Source organism: Solea solea, chromosome 15 (genome assembly GCF_958295425.1).
Source record: "Solea solea chromosome 15, fSolSol10.1, whole genome shotgun sequence".
In the NCBI taxonomy this organism is placed as follows: domain Eukaryota; kingdom Metazoa; phylum Chordata; class Actinopteri; order Pleuronectiformes; family Soleidae; genus Solea; species Solea solea.
In genome coordinates, this window is record NC_081148.1 from 17,146,423 (window position 1) to 17,164,295 (window position 17,873).

Genomic DNA, 17,873 nt, shown 5'->3' on the forward strand with positions numbered 1-17,873 from the left:
TGGAATACACAAGTGGACAGACAGGTAGATATTTACTTTATTGATCAAGAGGGAAATTAAGAAAGATTTGATGTTGAAATTCTAAGTTCTACATGTACTGTTTTGCCTTCCAGTGACAGGGCAGGTTATCACAGTTATTATTGTGAATGAACATTAACCACTTTGTACTGCAGACTCAGTATCTAGTGCTAAAAGTAGGATTATTTTTTTACTTTTTGTTGATTCTGCTTCTTCTACCGTCCAAATTAGAGTGGCTATAGGATTATAATCAATCCCTTGTTTTGTTATATATTCCAGATAAGACTGATCACACCAATTAACCAAATTGTCTGGCTCTGCGTTGAAATTTACTGTGGCAACTGGCACCGTTTGAAAGGATGCGAAAAATGCTGAGGCGAAGGAACGCTGAAATGTCTGAATAAATACAGGCGAGCAAAACGACTTTGTTCAGGGGCTTGTGGCATTATTTCACGACCCCCCCCCCCCCCCCCCCCCCCCCCCCCCAAAAAAAAAAGGAGGTTGTGTACCATAAAGCATTAAGGAATCTAGAGTCAGCAGGAGACTGATGTGGTTATACAAAGGTCTTATTGTGAGATTTCCGACAAAGCGATTCAGCCAAGATCATTCAGCTTTTGCTGAGATGTCAACATATTTATTTTCCGTTCCTCAGCAGTGGGCTCTGAATCCATCATCATGTATTCAGAAAGTATTGATCTAACATTTCTACTTTTTTTTTCTTTTTTTTTATCATCTCTGCAGGTTTATGAAATATCACTGCTGGGGTTTTATAAGGAGGGAAACTTTATATGCATATCCTGTGGCCAATAAACCCTGTACACAATGCCTGTTCATGTGGATCCGAGTCCTGAGGACAGATGTGTCTGACTCCGAGTGGGACAGTTCTGTGAAATATACTCAGTCACATACCTGCTGACTGGGAAACAAAGAGGCCCTTTGGGATGACCACTTTATCTTCCGAATTCCTGGCCCAGTCAACCATGCCTTTACGACCCTTCATGGGGAAGTTGATGTCAGTCATCACAGACACTGCTGGAAGTCTCTGGATGCTGGCCACTGCAGAATTGAAACAGGCCAATGAAGAAATATGGATGATCAATATCATGGGACTATTTATGCATTAGTGGAATCATCCTACACACACATTTCCCCAAAAGCCCATAATGAAAAATTCCCCTTCACTTCATATGATCAGTGCGAAAGAGTTCTCTTTTGCATCTATGCTGCATGTCTGCGTAATAAAATATCAATACACTAAAACATCACGATATTTCATGGAGGGATACTGTATTGATTCTTTTGAATCACTGTATGAATATGGAAATATTCTTGACTCTGCACGGTTGTGTTGCATTAGAGTCTCCGACTGCTCACTGGCAGCAGGCGTTCAACCATTTCACCCTCTCCCCTAGGAACTAGGAAAACTGTGTATTGATTATGCATGCAGTATATTTTTACTGTGTCTCTTCTCTTACAATACTTTTTGTGAGGGAAAAACATAGTGTCATATGTATCTTATCACTCCTAGCCAATTCAATTCAATTTGTCATGTCAGCTGGGATTGGCACCAGCACCCCCTCATGTGGAGGATAAAGCAGTAGAAGGGAAGATAGATGGATTTATTTTGTGTATTTGTGTTTTTTTGTGTGTGTATTCCTATATTTGTGACCTGGTGGCCATATTTAGTTTTCATTTGTTTTTGTTGTTTGTCAGTTGACCCTCCCTGCCTGAAGAGGGCACTGCAATCCTTTTCTCTCCCTCTCCAGGTTGCTCCACCTACATGTCAGGCTTTGCCTTTTTGGACCTGTGTCTTTTTTTCTTTTTTCTTGCATTTAAACGGTCAGTCGTAACGGTAAGAAATTCCCAAATGATCACTGGCACACGACAACGTACAAACTGGTCATCTGCCTGATCATTCTTTCCTTTTCTCTCTTTCCTGCTGAGGACCAATACATGGCCACTTCATGCAGGGATCAACAGAAAATGCCTGGGTATTACAAGGGGAGCGTTAAAGCTGTACTGTTCTCTCCCTGCTATCACATCCAGTCCCAGTCAGGAGGTGTTTTAGAGAATATAAGGGTTATAGTCCAACCACTGATGCAAAAAAAGGGCTAATGCTTCTTGGGTTTGGCCAGAAATACAATTTGAATCTTGGAAAAACTCCACATTTGAGTGAACTCTTTGACAGAAAATGTGCGCTTGTGATGCATCCAAATGCTAATTCAGTGAGGGAATGGCATTCAGCATCAAGCTACCTATCAATGTCAGACAACACAAACGTTCTGCAAACAAATAATTAGTATTTGCCGCCTTCTTGTTTGTGTGTGATTAAAATGAATCACCATTAAAGTCTAAATATGCGCTTGTCCATGTTGCACCGGTTCACAATAGAAACATGTCAAAAGCGAATGATGTATCCCACCTTCAAAGTGGTGTGTATTTTAATTTCTAAAATGCCCCCGAGCTTCACTTTGTCCTCCAAATGTTTGCTTGTACGGCAAGAGAATAAGTTGCTGGAGTGCAGAGCCTCTTGCAATCAAGGTTATTTGACTCAAAGTAGGAGGACAGAGGACGATGCACGGGTGGCAGCCAGTATTTATCTAGGTGTCAAGAGGCTGCCATAAATTAGTGACGAAATCATGCCGCAATATCTTACTCAGCCAGATGCTGTCCTCTTGGATCCGACCGATGGAGACACAAAACTGTGCAATCCTTTAATCAAAAGAGCAACACCAGGGGCACGGTGGGAGGAGCTGAAATTACTGTGTGGCTGCTGACCAAACGCTCTGCTGTGTTGATGGGTAAAATAATTATCATGAAAACTCCTCCACGCAACTCCATGTTTTAGTCATGTTTTCTCAAAATTGAGTTTGGCACAAATGCGTCGTTTAAATGTGCGAAATGAATACCGTAATTTAAACGGACGCTCTCTTTCTCTGTGTGAAGCTTGACCAAAATTGAAAACATGAACAAAATGGCATGGATAAAACATGTAAGTCTTTCTTTAACTAAACACAATTAATGGATACATTCCACGAGTAACCAGTGAGTTTTAGAGGCAGCTTATTACTGCAACATCTTCTAATGACTACTAAAAGTGTGGAGACACACGCACACACACACACACACACCGCTTCTGTGCCAGGATTTTCCTAAATGTCCTTGAGAAATCTGTCTGCCACAGTCCTGCAACACCGTAATGTTGCTGTTTTTCCAGAATGATTTACATGTTTAATGGAAATTAATGTGGCCTTATTAAAAAAAAAAAACAGCACAAGCACACAGCACTAAACTGTCGGGGCAAAGAAGTTTCAAATGAATTTTCTGTAAATACGATGCTTGCTATGATGTGAAGTTGTACACACAAGTTTGAACAGAGCTATAACTTCCCAGAGATATACTGTAGTGTCTTAAGATGAAAAAATAAAGGAGTATTATACCTCTAAGTATTATTAGAGGTATAGTCTTATAGTCAAAAGAAAACAGACAACTGGACTCTCTTTCATTTCAACAGGCATTTGATAGTCACTTGCATTTATTCTACTGAAAAGTCAAATTTAAATTTATGGAAAACAAATTTAACTGAGAAGGGTTGTTGGATCGGCTCCAGTGACCCATGAACCCCATGTGGAGGATAAAGCCGTAGACAAGCGATGGATGGACACATTTTTACTGAATAAAACTCAACGAGTCAGTTCACCTTATTCATAGTATCAATATTTAATACATCAGAGGTGTCAGACCAGGATATAAAATTAGTCTCCTCATTAAGTCAATCAGTCATTTGAGACACATTTTGTCTCAGCCGGCAGAGAAGCTGAAGATAAAGTTCACTGCGAGTGTGATTTTCTGCTGTCTTTGAGGAAGTTTCAAGTTTTAAGTTAATTTTGATATAGTTGTGAATTTGAATGAAAGAAACGGTTAAAGAAATCTTATGTTTAGCTTCGGATTTCATGTCATATCATGCCTAATGGATGGAAAAAGTTTAATCCATGGTTTCACAGAACTGAGCAAAGGCTTGAGAGTGGAGGCTGACTTAAAAATAACACAAAACAAAAGTTAGGTCAAGTTAAGTATCACATGCAAACATGTTGTTCAAGGCTGTACACTGTCGTACGTGTTTAAATGCTTAAATGTTAACTTGGAGTTAGTTTCGCAGACAAAATGACACGTTGTCTATCACACAGGGGTCATGTTTTAATGCTTTTTTTGTTACAAGCATAACGAGGAGGCAGTGGCAGTGAGACAGGACAAATACCATTAAGCCAAACAGGGGGCGACATATAAAACAGGAGAGGAATATTGTGACATCTGCAAAAGTAATCATTAATGCTCAGCATTATGAAACGCATGATTTCCAAATGTCCATTTCTTAATTTGCCCCTCACTGTGTTTCATAATGGCATTTTGATGGGTGCGTTCACTGTACAGTGCTCGGTATGCTATGGGCCTACCTACAGTATTCATCATTATGGAAATCATACACCATTAAGAGCCACTGAGTGCAAGTGTTCTCTAGAAGTGGGTCAAATGTTAGCTATTGTAAAAATACATGAAATTCTCTCTCTGTCAGATGAATTGCCCAGCAGCACAGCTGTGTGCATGCTCACATTCACTTGCATGAATAAATCAAGACTGCGGTTCTATTATTCCATTCCAGTAAGAAACCATTTGCGGCTTAGTACGAACCGAAATGCCACAGAGACTCCAGATCATCCAAGACACTGCACGACATGAAGCTAAAAGAACCCATGAGGAAATTAGGTAGAAAAAGTATTGCTCAAGGACTCCTAACCAAAGACTTTTAGCCAAAGAAGGAGAGTTTTAATCTGGACCAAAATCAGTGGTGTGGAAAAATGTTTGCAAGCTCATTACAGCTGCAAAGACTAAGCTGTAATTTCACTTCATTTTAATTGCCTTTTATCTGACACCGGCAATATTTTTCAAAGACTTCTAATCTCACAAAACATGACAAATGTATTTTATTTGAATGCCGCAGCATGTCATGCTCAAGGAAATGCTCCACTACTCAAGCTTCACTCAGTCGACTGAAGTTTGGTGCAACATTGGGTCACTTTCACCAAAATCTATGTTTGGACCGAACTTTAACCACAAATCATTCCTTCTTGCGCTGCTTTGGTCCATTTGCTGTGATTATAAAGAACTTATAGTCAATATCTGTTGCAAAGCTCTAGTTAATAAGTGCTCCTGTGGTGGTTTCTCCACTGCATGCTCTTCATATTGGATTTGGTGTTAAGTGTTTTCATAAGAATTTAGCACATTAAGACCACAATCTCAGTTTTAATTAACATTATTGATTTGCAGTAATTTCACTCCCCCGCCCTTTACCGTGTGCCATTTATCCGAAATTAATTATGGTGGGGAAATTGACACAAGGAGTCAGTAGTGCATAAGGTTTATGTTTTAATGTCAGGCTGAAGTAAATGGTGAAAGGAGCAAAGGGGTTTGGTTCTTACCCAAGTTCCCGGTCATCAAATAGGCATTGTGGAAATCCTTCATGCCCAGTCCAACAATGTGGATGAATTCCTCTATGACCTGCATAAGCTCCACTGCGCCTGGATATATCTAGATGAAATAAAAAAAAGACAAAAAGACAGACGGAATTTCAGCATGAATGCGTGATTTCACCAATAGGAGGTAGTAGTAGGTGCATCAAGTACAAAAATGATTTAAATGTATAATAGTTCATCAATACTGTGACAGTTTGATAGACTTTGACAGGAATCTACAAGTTTCAAAAAAGCACTGTATTCATACATAACTTAAAATAAATGAAATTAAATGATAATCTATCTAAAAAACATTTACCACAGTTGCTAGTTGCCCCCTCTCGCTTTGTGTGCTGCTTTTTTCGAGATCAGCACTCAATGAAGGGGGACTGCGGTCACAGGGATTCAGCACCATGGTCAGCTCCACAGCTCCACAAGTCAATAAAGCGAAGGCAGACTCATCCAATAAATGACCTTCAAAACACTGAGACTACTTACTGTCCTCGCTGCCAGTCGTGGTGATGAGTCACGTCTAATAAGAGGCTCTGATTTGAAGGCCTATTTTATCCCTCCTTTGAGGAAGACATTGTGGAATAGACATTGTGGAATAAGCATTGAAGGAACTGTCTCACTGTGTCATCACTTATGCCCAACTCTAACACATTTGACACTTTCACAGAGTGGCAACTACAAAGAAAATGTCAGAGAAATGTGTCTTGTAGGAAAAAAAAGTGATCATGTTGTGCAATTATAAAGGCCTTTGAGTGGCATTCATCAATGAACACCTCACTCATTGCTGATATTCAAACAAACACCTGAGGCAGGTGTTTCTCTCCCAGTTAAAACCATATGTTCTGTGTGTTTGTACATGCGTCTACGTGCTGGTGAGGTAGGTGAGCGGATCAGAGACGCTGAAGTTCGGAGCCTGTGACACAGCAGAGTGAAAGATGTAGTGGGAGAGAGAGAGAGACACATCACGTCGCCCCTTCCGGCATGTCTGACGCACAGTGCAGTCATGCTCATTCTGCTGGTGTCCATGGCAACCAGAAGATGTGAAGGCAGCAGAGGGAAATGGCTGCAGTGGAGGTTCCATAGACAAAGCTCTTACTTTCCTTTGCCATGGTAACGGTGACAGGAGGTGAATATATAGTGATCTCTGCGCAGAGCCAATTCTACAGCCAATGCCACCGCATCGTGAGCTGTTTCAGAGTGTTTCGAATGTCCACAGCACGCGCCATGTGGGTGCGTGCTGTGGAAAACGCAGCTCAGAACACGCGTTAATGTGGCAGCAAGTGAGAAAAATTGAGAACTGTGAAGTCCAAGCGTCGTCTGGAAAAATCCGACGACTTAGCGATTGCTTAGACCGTGTCCACTTAGTGCAATGCCAGAACTGAAGCAGCACTCCTTAGAAAAGGAATATTAATAACTGCAGAAATAATTACCCATGTCAAAATACTTCTTCTGGGTGCTCCATCATGCAGACACTATCTCCTATTTCTACATTTCCTCTGATCTATCTGTGATGCATTATTATTGACAAAACTGCTCATTTGAAGCCTCCTCTCTCTGACAACCGACTTCTGTGGCCTGCCAACCCAAAGCTGCATTTAGTAAACACCTAATTACTGCCTGTAGAGACAGAGACAGCAAGAACTGGCACTACTGGCACATTTTGAACAGCCTGTGTTCCCCTTCCATCTTAGCTGAAGTCAGGCACGGAGCAAATGGTGACGAGGGAAAAAAAAGGAGGAGATCTGACTGATTTCATGACTTTCACCGTGTATGTATCGGTCATGTATCGGTGCAGGTGATACCAAATTTGAGCCGGTTTAGCGGCGACGGCGACAACAGAGCAGATGCCCTCTGCAGACTTGCAGCCATCACAGATGGTCTCTCTGTCGGAGTCTAGGTGTGCATGATTCCACGAGTCAGCTTTGTCTTAGACACCGGTGACAGAAAACGAGAGTTGCCACCTCTCAGGCGGAGAAATGTGTCCACCAGAGGACAAACAGCACTTAGAAAATGTGTTGTTCTATAGTACAATACTGTTGTGCAGCCTTCATGTCACCCCCTGTATTTGTACTAAATATAAAGACTGCTTATCTGTATGGAAACACTGCCATTGAGAAAAGAAATAAGCATATGCTGTGGTAGAAGCAATAAAACTGTTTGTGTCTAAAATTGATCTTAAGTGATCGTCTAATCACACTGGTTGCCATGAATCGTATAAGCTGCTGGATGGAACAAGGTGTCTGCAGGAGGAAATGAGTCCTGCAGTGGTGCTGCGTGGACTTGTCACTGTGGCAGTGCTGCTGCCACCAAGTGGAGGTCTGAGGAATTAGCGTTCTAAATGAGGCCAGATGTCACATCAGCTAAATGACCTTTCTCAGTGATATGTGCGAGTGAAACGCTTTATCAACACCCACCTGCCGTCTCTGCTGTTCAGGTGGAACCGCTACAAACACGCTTGAAGACGGTTTATGATGCACATAATATTCATGTCGAAACCACAATTATTCACTCAGTGCACTGCCAGATGCTTACCTTTTGTGCATCCTCCCATTTCTCCTTATTTTCCTCCTCCAAGAGGTTGCTGATGATTTGAAAGAAGTTCTGTGGAAATGATGAAAGGGAAAATACATGACACCCACTCTCCACACGGTGCTGCATGCACTGCAGCAAGACGCCTTTAAAACCAGGAGCCGTGAACCGTACACAAAGATTTTATTTATGGATAATATACAGGCACTTCTGATCACAGTCGGGGATTTCTGTGAAGAGATAATGACATTCCCTGCAGGGCTCAATTGCAAAAAGAAAAAGAAAAGATATTTGCCCCTGAAACTGTGATGGTGATGCTAGAGAGAAGGTGGGATTCTTTGTTTCAGCTCTGACAAAAACATTCCTCGGACCCTGGCGGCTTGCAGCAGACACTTAATGCCAGAGGAGGAACACACAAGCTGCAATGATGGGGGGAAAAAAAAAAAAGATGAAAGGGAATGTTTGAGCTGCTGTATGGATTGTCCTTTTTTTGGCAGCGGAAAGCAGGATCTGCTCGAGGTGCGTGCCTCCAGTAGTAATAGGACCCCTGTCTGATCTTTAGCCTTGTTATTTCGTCTGGTCTACAATGTGCCTGAGGGAGTGGCTCTCTCTCTTGACACAGGCTATCTTGTTTTCTACTTGAATGCTTATGCTCCCTCTGGTGGTAATGTGCCCACTTTAACACTGCATTAGCGCAGAGGCTCATGGAGGGGGTGGGCTGGCTGGCTGACTGCTCTGCTCTCTGCCCACACACGCACACACACACACACACACACTATATAGCTCTCATCATAACCAGGGACAGGATGCTTCCCTCACCTCATAGATTTTCCAAGGTGGGGAAATGGCTGAATGGGCCCTCGGCTGTCCATCCGTGGCCAGAACATTTGGCTTTTTATTTCTGCAGAATATTAGCGGCAGACTGCACGCACACCTTACCTTCTCTTAAGTGTGCATATTGCCAGTAGAGATTTGAGGGAACGAACATCCCTGACATTTTGCAGTCCAAATTCCACAGAGCTTTGGAAGTGCATAATTAAGCAAGTTGAACATGTTGGTTGATTTAATTATCTCCATCCTAAACCTGGAGAACAAGCTGTACGGCAATAAAGGTCTGAATCACACGACTGAGTCACAGTCGCTGAGACACTAAGCTTAGATCACGACGTATATATCTATACGTCACTGGTTTTGATATGACAAGGTACTTCATGTGCTGATGCTTTTAGTTTATCTGTTTGTCCTTCGCCTTCATGTCCCCAGATGTGTATAAAGTCCAACAATATGGGTTTACTGTACATATTCAATGTACCTAAAGAAAAGCTTACTACTCAGCAGATAAGGTAACGTCATCTGGGAATTTCAAAGAAGCTGAACCTTCATGTTATTAAAAAGCAAATATATTTTTCTACTATCCAACAGAAAACAACTGGTTTAATATTCAGTGTGTTCTTGCCATCACATGGTGAGTTACTAGAATAATAATAATAATAATAATACTATCATATTCTTATAATTATTGGTATATATTACATACACGGTCACACACACACACACAAAGAAGAGATCCAATAAACCGAACTCAAAGACTGCACATATATCACAATCATGGCACTAGTGAGAAGATCATCTTATCGACAATGGAGGTGGAGCTTAAGCCGTAGTCTCCTCCTCATTCTATTGACATAAAAAGCATCAAGTCTGCAGTCAATCACCCCAACACGATGACATGAAGCAGTTATGAACGTGGATGAAATCTCCTCAGACAATGGAGTCATGGGATGTGTCTGTCAGCCTTTGTGGTCTCTCACAAAATGGCACAAATTGTCATATTTTCTGTAAATTTTCTGTGCAAAACATCGGTATAATACAGCTGATAATATTGCCAGGATGTCACATGAGCCACTGCACCGTGGTATATGACTGCGCTACAGAAAGATGATCATCCATGAATTCACTTACTTGCACGTCGTCTGATGACGGCTCGTAGCTCGCCCTCTTGAACGTCTCGGTCACGTTGCGCAGGATCTCCACGGACGAGAGCAGGTCGCCGGCGTAGAAGTTCCTCCTCTGGGTGAGGTCCAGCAGGTTCTTGGTGACCTGGGACATCCCATCCCCCGCCAGCATCCTCTGTCCCTTCGCAAGGTGCCCCTGAACCTCCAAAAACAGGAGAACACAGAACTTGGGGCATCGGTGTCCTAAGCGGATTTCCGGAGGCACACACTGATGCGCTAAGCTACACATTTAGAGTAAACGGAGTGAAACAAATCAGGAAGAAAGACTTGACTCTCCAAGGCCTTTTCTGTGACACATATATATCTAAGCCGGGGCTGAAATGTATTCTGCCTCGTGGATGTTTTGAAATGAGCCAATATGAATAAAAGAGTTAACTGGAGCAGAAGACTCAGATTTAGGCAGAAATTGTACAGTGAAATGACATTTCACATCATTGCACAGGGTTTATAGTTATAAATACACATCACAGGTGCAGTGCTATATGTGCTTTCTCAGCTCTTCTGAGTCTTTATATTCTTAACAGTGATGGAGGGTTATCACAAATACCTATTCTAATGGGAATGTCTTTTCTCTCTATGCCAGTGAGTTGTTTTTCCACGCGACACACATATGTTAGGTTTGTTTTCAGTACAGAAAAATATGACATCTCATTTTAATTGTCTCATCTCGTATGCAGATTACACACAAATGAGAGCGAGATGGAATTTGCAGTTATTTTAACGGGGGTTGAGCAGAATCTGCATTGTGAGATATCGCAGACATTTAAGTGACAGCAGCAAGATGCTGCAGAGGCATCTAATGCGCCTCATCTGTGCCAGAGATGCCAGCAGGATCAATAATCTCATCCACAAGACCCTTGCCCTCACTGGTCAGTGAGACCGTGAGGAGCAGGAGGTCACCGACCAAATTGCTCCCTATCATGGTCAATCCATCCCAACCCCTCCATCACACGCTGCACAGACACTGGAGCTCGTACTCTTTACGGAGACATCTATCTTTATGCACTTCCTGTTTTATTTACGGGGGTGTTGCTTTTTTGTCAATGAGCAAAACTGTTAAGTGATTTATTGAAGAAGATGAGTTGCAGATGCAGTTACGTGTGAGAGAGGAATAATGTGCTGCTTTTAAGAGGAAAAAAAGGAACACTATGCTTCTTGCCGGATCAATGGATTCAAATATATGAGCAAAGTTTCACACAGATAAGAACATGCCAGAAAAACTAAATCCATTATGTCAATTTATTACAAAGAGAAAAATGGTGAAATTAGTGTTCTAATTTGCTCCGCTATTGAAAGTGGTTAATCTTTAGGTACAGTGTGATGAGAATGGGAGAGGGGGGGGGGCAGAGGTAACACAGGGGAGGTAATTTATGATGCATTGGAGTCTGTGAGAGGAAGCTGACGTTGCACCTACTGATTGCTGCAAGTATCTGAATTCGTTTGTTATGCATCGAGCATAGCTGGGCTGCTCCCAGAAGGCCATACCACGGTGATCCAAAGAGCAGCGTCGACTAGTGGTGCCTGTAGAGCAGTAGGAGACAGATTTGGAGAGGACAAGGAGTGAAAGGGGGATGTGAGAAAGAGAGGAGATGGTTGCAGGCACAGAGAGTGTCGAGTTCGGGAGGGAAGGGGGTGGTTGGATTGGGGATTAAGACCAAAGGATAGCCAAAAGAATGGCAGATGGAAGTGGTGGGTGCAGGAGGGGGGGGGGGGGGTATGGAAGGAGCGGAAGGACAAAAAGAGAAGTGGACGACAGAAACATTAATTTATATTTTCATAATAGGCTTTTGCTTTTTTGTCCGTTTCTGTTGCCCATCACTCACCGTCAGAATTTGACATTGCCCATTATATTTTGCGCTGAATTTGAGGCACATTACTGACGGAGAGGGCAGAGAGGTTTCTGAAAGGAAAGTGCTGCATTTCATTTCAAGCAACAGGCACAGGCTTTTAAAATATGTTACGCACTGTGTGCTGCGTTAACACAAGTTCCGGTGGCTCACTCAAGCAATCAGCTGTGTTAGCCATCAGGCATTTAAACAGTGGTCCTGAAAAAGCAGACCCACCCAATATCCATCCACATCTCCTACGTAGAGGTCCAACATTGCACCTACCCAGCTGTCGAGCTGGTGGAGTGCACGTCACACATCACCCCACCGCTCCAACACAGGTGCTTGACATCCTGAGGGAAACTCCCACAGTACAAAACAATTCCCCCGGCATTTTGTGCTTCATATAAACTCTCTTCTATGTCTTGTTCTCTTTCTTTCACACACACACACACACACACACACACACACACACAGACAGGAAGATACTGAAACCACACCTCTTACGCCCACCTCCTCCACTGCTACTGCATGGCGGTATGCACTTAAAGCCATGAGTGTACACAAAACATCGCTATATGCCAGAAGGGCATGCAGCACCATGAGACAACAGGAGAGGTTTCACACTGCACTGTGCATTTATCTGCTTCCAAACTGGGATTTTTTTTTTTTTACATTCATCCTGCACGCCCCCTTTGTTTAGCATTCAAAAGTATACTTTCACATCTGTATTCCATCATCTCTCTGGCTCTAAAAACGGTGTGAAAAAGGTATATTTTATGATGGCTTGATGCAGAGAAATTGGGGATTCAATTCACTTTTTCTGGCTCCGACATTCTCAAAGGTTACTGTCGACCAAAAGAGACACTGTGCTTCAGCCGGGAGGCGGCAAAATATACCGAACAAACAAGAAGAGGCTGCAGTCAACAACTGCTTTAAACTAATAAACATGCAAGCCACTCAAATGAGAAATGTGAATCTTGTTTGTGTATTGACTTGGAAGATGAGTTTAATTCAATAGATACCGAAAGACTTCTCCATCTTCTTTTTTCCAATGAGTTATTTAGCCCTCAAATGACCTGTAGTCTGCTTTCGTTTCAGTGTTATACTGTCTGATGTAATTTTAATGTGAAATCAGCAGTACTAGAAGGTACAAATTTCCCGAGGCCACAATCATTTTAAAGTGAAATGCATGGGCCAGTGCGCACGTTTATGTTTGCACAACAGTTTTGCGAAGAAAATTCATGATTTTATAGCAAAGGAATGTGGTTGAGGTATTATTAGCTGTATAAAACAAAACCCAACACCACACTTGCTGCCAAAAACTGTCCATAAGCATTTCATGGGAAACATTATTAAGAATAACCTATGCTCACTGGAGAGGGATTACACAAAACATCCCTTCTTCCCTTCATGATCAGTTTTGCTAATTTAACAGATTTGGGGATTAGGGAAATTGAACACTGTAAATTGACCGTAGGTGAGAGTGAATGGTTGTTTGTCGCTATGTGACCCTGTGATGGACTGGCGATAGCTGGGATTGGATGCACCGTGACCTTCATGTGGAGGACAAAGCAGTAGGAAATTAATGAATGAATGTAGTTAGTTTCATATTTCTCTCTAGAATAAACATTTTACTTCCTCTTGGCTTGGATCTGTGTCACCAGTGGGGTCAAACAAGGTCAGGTATGGAAAAGGAAGCTTTCACTGGGAATTCTCACCAATCTGTCATTTGTCCTTGCATCACCTGTGATGTATGTAGAGTAGGTCGACTATGACATATAGATCAGCGGAGATGTGATCAAAACCAAGGTTGCGCTCCGCAGAGACAATGACCTGTCGCTGTCCAGTTTTATGGTCTTCTAAACTTGGGGGTGACTTTTTTTTCCAAACACTCATCTCAAAGACAAAAAGGCTAAAAAAAAAAAGCATTTTCTACCTGAGAAATAAGAGATTAAAGGATAGATTTGTGTGGCCTTAGTATTATCCAATCCACATTCTTTCCTCTCTTTTTTTTATACAGAAATGTAAAAATCAATACCTTACATTGCCTCAGTAATAACGGAACATATAGTATGTGAGCCACGTTACCACTTTCAATTTAAAGGAGGCTGTTATTTGCAAGAGAACACATGATAATTTCGATTGATCACTAATAGATTTTTTAACTTGTGTTTCTCTTTTTTTGATTTCTCCCTCTTTCAGTTTGGTGAGTCAAACTCCAACTGATCATTTAGAGTTGAGGCTTTTAGTACTTTTTGTATCTATTATTTCATACATGTATCCTCTCCACACTTTCTTGCCTCTGGTGGCAGTTCACAATAACACTAGAAGTGGGTGCTGTACTGCTGACCTAGATGACGCCTCTGATTGAGGCACTGATGCCTCAAACCCATTTGAACATTTTACCCAAACAGTCTGACTTCGTCCGTGTCACACGTTTTGTCATGCCGCTTTTGCTGATCAATATTTAATCTCTGTTTACCCGCTCTCTGCAGCCATTACACGTCTGAACTGTCCTCGAAAGGGGAAGGTCTGAACGTGAGGCGCTTCGTCTCGCTACACGTTTCTTTCATCGAAAGGTTCTGTGGTTTTGACCTTAATCTAATTACAGGTTAAAGGTTGGAAGGTGTTGTTTTGCTTTATACTTTCATAATGTGAGCTTTGTGAAACCTGCTGACACCGGAACTGTGATTAATGGCTTTAGAAATAAACTTGACCTGACCTGATCTGTTGTCCATCATGTTCTTTTTTTGAGTGGTTAGTACCAGCTTTCTCAGGAAGGATGTTTCATGTAGTAATACATTATTTTACTCTTTTATCATGATATTGTTTCGACATTAAAGGCCCTGCTTCACCATTTGCTGATGTAACGCCCTTTAGTTACAAACACATGTGTGTAATGCCGAATTTTTCTTTGGAGTTTAACAACGTTGAGCTATAAAGTCTGAACGAGTTTGTATTTTGTTGTAGTCCCTTATTTTCACCAGCAGGGTGCGCATTAGTCACACACAAGCGCTACTCACGGTCATAGTTCCTTTGTTTTTTTACCGGCTCGCAGGTTTCTGACAACGATGAGAACAGACACGCTATGGCCAAATGTTAATAATTAGATGAACTTTATTTTGTTTTGAGTTATTGATTCTGAAAGTTATCCGCACCTGTGAGAAGGTTTTTGGGTTGCCGGACATCGCCGTTTTATCGTGTTAACTCCGGTGAGTAGTAACCATCAGCGCTTAGCATAGCCAACCACGGCTAATTAACCACTCATTTCATGAATATGTCATTATTATTTGCCGTTATGCTTCTGAGAAAATGTTTAAAGCCAACCGGAGGTATATAAAAGTGTGGTGAATTTGAGAATGTGGTTAATTTTGTATTTCTGTGTGGATAACTGTCTGTGCTAATCGAACTAGTGCTATGTTTTAGCAATTGGGCTATTGCTATACAACATGTTACTGATATGACCTGTGCTATTGCTATTGCTATATGCTAGCTAATGCTACAAAGTTAAACAAGTTGGTTTTGTGAGCTAAAACACATACAGTTGTGTGCATCTGATTATTGAGACAGCAATTCAGTGAATTATTCTCAAACACCATTGATATGTGATTCAATTCATGATTTGTGCGTATGTAAAGAACATTTAAAAATATTTCATATACACACCATTTTGTGTGTGGGGGCTGTTTAAAAATTCATAAGTTACATTGTCAATGTGAATGGCTCACGTTCATTGATTTAAGATTAAAAAGAGAGGATAAATACTGTACACTTGATTTAGATAAATGTTTTAAAAGAGATGAAGAGCTAAATAATAGATTTAAAGGATAAAAACTGCTGCTCTATGCAGGTTGTTTTGTGTGTGTGTGTATGAATCGATTCTGATGGCGAGCCAGAGCCTGGACCCGAGGAACGCGGAGCAGAACACCGGCTTACATGCATGGAGGATGTGATGTCGGAAGGAGCTTCATGGAGCATCGGGAGAAAGACAGCTATCACATCATACAGATAAGAAACAAAATCACACTACCCGGGTAGACGAACAATTACACAACCATACACTGAAAGACTAATACACACACATTCTGATTTCGGACGGACTGTGGACACAGTTTTTTTTTTTTTATTTGGTTTGCACTTTGAACAGGATTCCTATTGTAAATTTGTTTATTTGTTTGTTTACAACTGAGGTTCTTTCTTGGTAAATTCCAATCTATAGAGAAATATAAATTCAGTCATAGCTGAACTTTTCATTTGTTGCAATTGAACAGTGGCTTCCTGCCAATAAAGAATATTTTTGTTACTATTTTTTCTAACTGTTGTCCATGTCATATATATCCTCCAAGAGCGAAACTGTCTTCTGATTTGGCCTACATTGAAAGTACATGACATTCACCCCAGCTCATGTACAATAGACGGCGTTACACAGATTTACCACAATCATGTTTTTGCTTCATATTTGCATGCTGTGCATTATATGTTCATTATAACATGACACAGCTTGTCAAAAACAATAGTATAGAGAAAGCGTTGGGTGTGACAGGATCCAAATTTAGCTGCCATATTGACTCACGGATACGCTTTTGTTTTTTGCTTTGAATATAACAAATTATTGCTTCTCAAAGAAAAGTAATTAGTGGAGCTGTAGAAAAGTGTCTCACAGTGACCTGAAGAACCTTTTCAGTGTAAATCAAATTGTTAATCAGTAAAGGTGTTACATTTCCAACTGCATTACACGGAGTAGAAGGAAAAACACAAAAAGTCCTCAGTGCCAGCTTGAAATAGCTTTGTAGTGCTGAGCAGTTATTAGCCATAAAACTAATGTCAAGTCAGAAAGCTAATGTCATACTAATAAATCTTCCTCGCCATAACTTTGCCGCAGGTAAGCCATCTGTGAATGACAGTGTGTTTGCTGCAGCAACTCATTTACCAGTTAGACGTTTTATGGTTGTGGGAGAGAAATGTCAATTTATACCAGAAGTTTTACAACAGCTTAGTGTGTGGGATCAACATGTAACATTAACACCCGACACCAACCCATTGTCCTGCTGTGTTTGTCTGCAAACTGACCTTCACTAGGCACCAACGTAACATGTCACTGTAGCGTTGTCATAGATTGAATCTCACTTTGTTGTGTTGCCTCCTCATCCTTTCTCTTCTTTTTTTGTTTCATCCTGAACTTTCACCCTCTGCTCTCATGCTCCTCTCCATGCACATATTAAAGCTTCTGTTTTCTGACTGAAAACAGATCTCGGTGTGCTTCTGTTCACAGAAACATTTTTTTCTCCATCCAGTAGACAAGCTGTGCAAGCTGACAGGTTATGTAGGGAGTTGCAAATACAAACTGTGGTTTCTCCTCAAATGTGGAACTTGACTTTTTGGTACCGTGTGTTGATTTGGCAACCAAAGGCTAGTTAACTCCCACAATATCTATTGTGGCAATAATCTACATAATGAAGCCAAATTACCATCATATGTGTGTACATTTCAGTAAAATTCTACAATTGCAACATGATAGTAGCACAAAGTTATTGTGATTCAAAGCCAAACCTTGTTACATTTAGGTCTGTCAATCATATTATAGTTTCTGATATAAAATGTTCTTAAATGAGTCTTAAATAAAATAAAAGAGTAAGCTCACCTGTGGCATTGGGCGGGCATCTATTAAAGGCCAGTTCTCCTGAAGGTGTCCGTCGCCACACCATTGACACTGCATAGTCCTCAGGACAAATCTCATATGGTGCTGAAAAGTAAAGTGGATTTCACCTCGGTGCAAGAGCTTTCTGGCATTCACAACATGATGCAACAATTTCCTAACATTACATTCCAGGGGGACTAGCAATCAAGCCTGCGTGTTGTTAAATATGATCTCGACATTGTCATAAGACGCATCCTCACCTTCAATTCACTATGGGTACTACATAATAATGCTAATAATCGTCATAATAATTCAGAAAATA

The 17,873-nt window shown here is 41.3% G+C and overlaps 1 protein-coding gene across 6 annotated transcripts in view; it reads right to left on the reverse strand.

Moving 5' to 3' along the window:
* The window catches only part of adgrb3 (adhesion G protein-coupled receptor B3), a 100,954-nt gene that overhangs the window by 31,268 nt on the left and 51,813 nt on the right, over positions 1 to 17,873 (reverse strand). For 5 of the 6 annotated variants that reach the window (XM_058651670.1, XM_058651669.1, XM_058651668.1 and 2 more), the window contains 6 exons: positions 17,555 to 17,656; positions 11,499 to 11,605; positions 10,032 to 10,226; positions 8,073 to 8,141; positions 5,496 to 5,604; positions 928 to 1,074 (listed from right to left, as the gene is read on the reverse strand). In XM_058651670.1, the coding sequence (XP_058507653.1) occupies positions 928 to 1,074; positions 5,496 to 5,604; positions 8,073 to 8,141; positions 10,032 to 10,226; positions 11,499 to 11,605; positions 17,555 to 17,656 (729 nt within the window). The remainder of the gene's footprint in view (positions 1 to 927; positions 1,075 to 5,495; positions 5,605 to 8,072; positions 8,142 to 10,031; positions 10,227 to 11,498; positions 11,606 to 17,554; positions 17,657 to 17,873) is intronic. The other variant, XM_058651667.1, reaches the window with a different exon arrangement.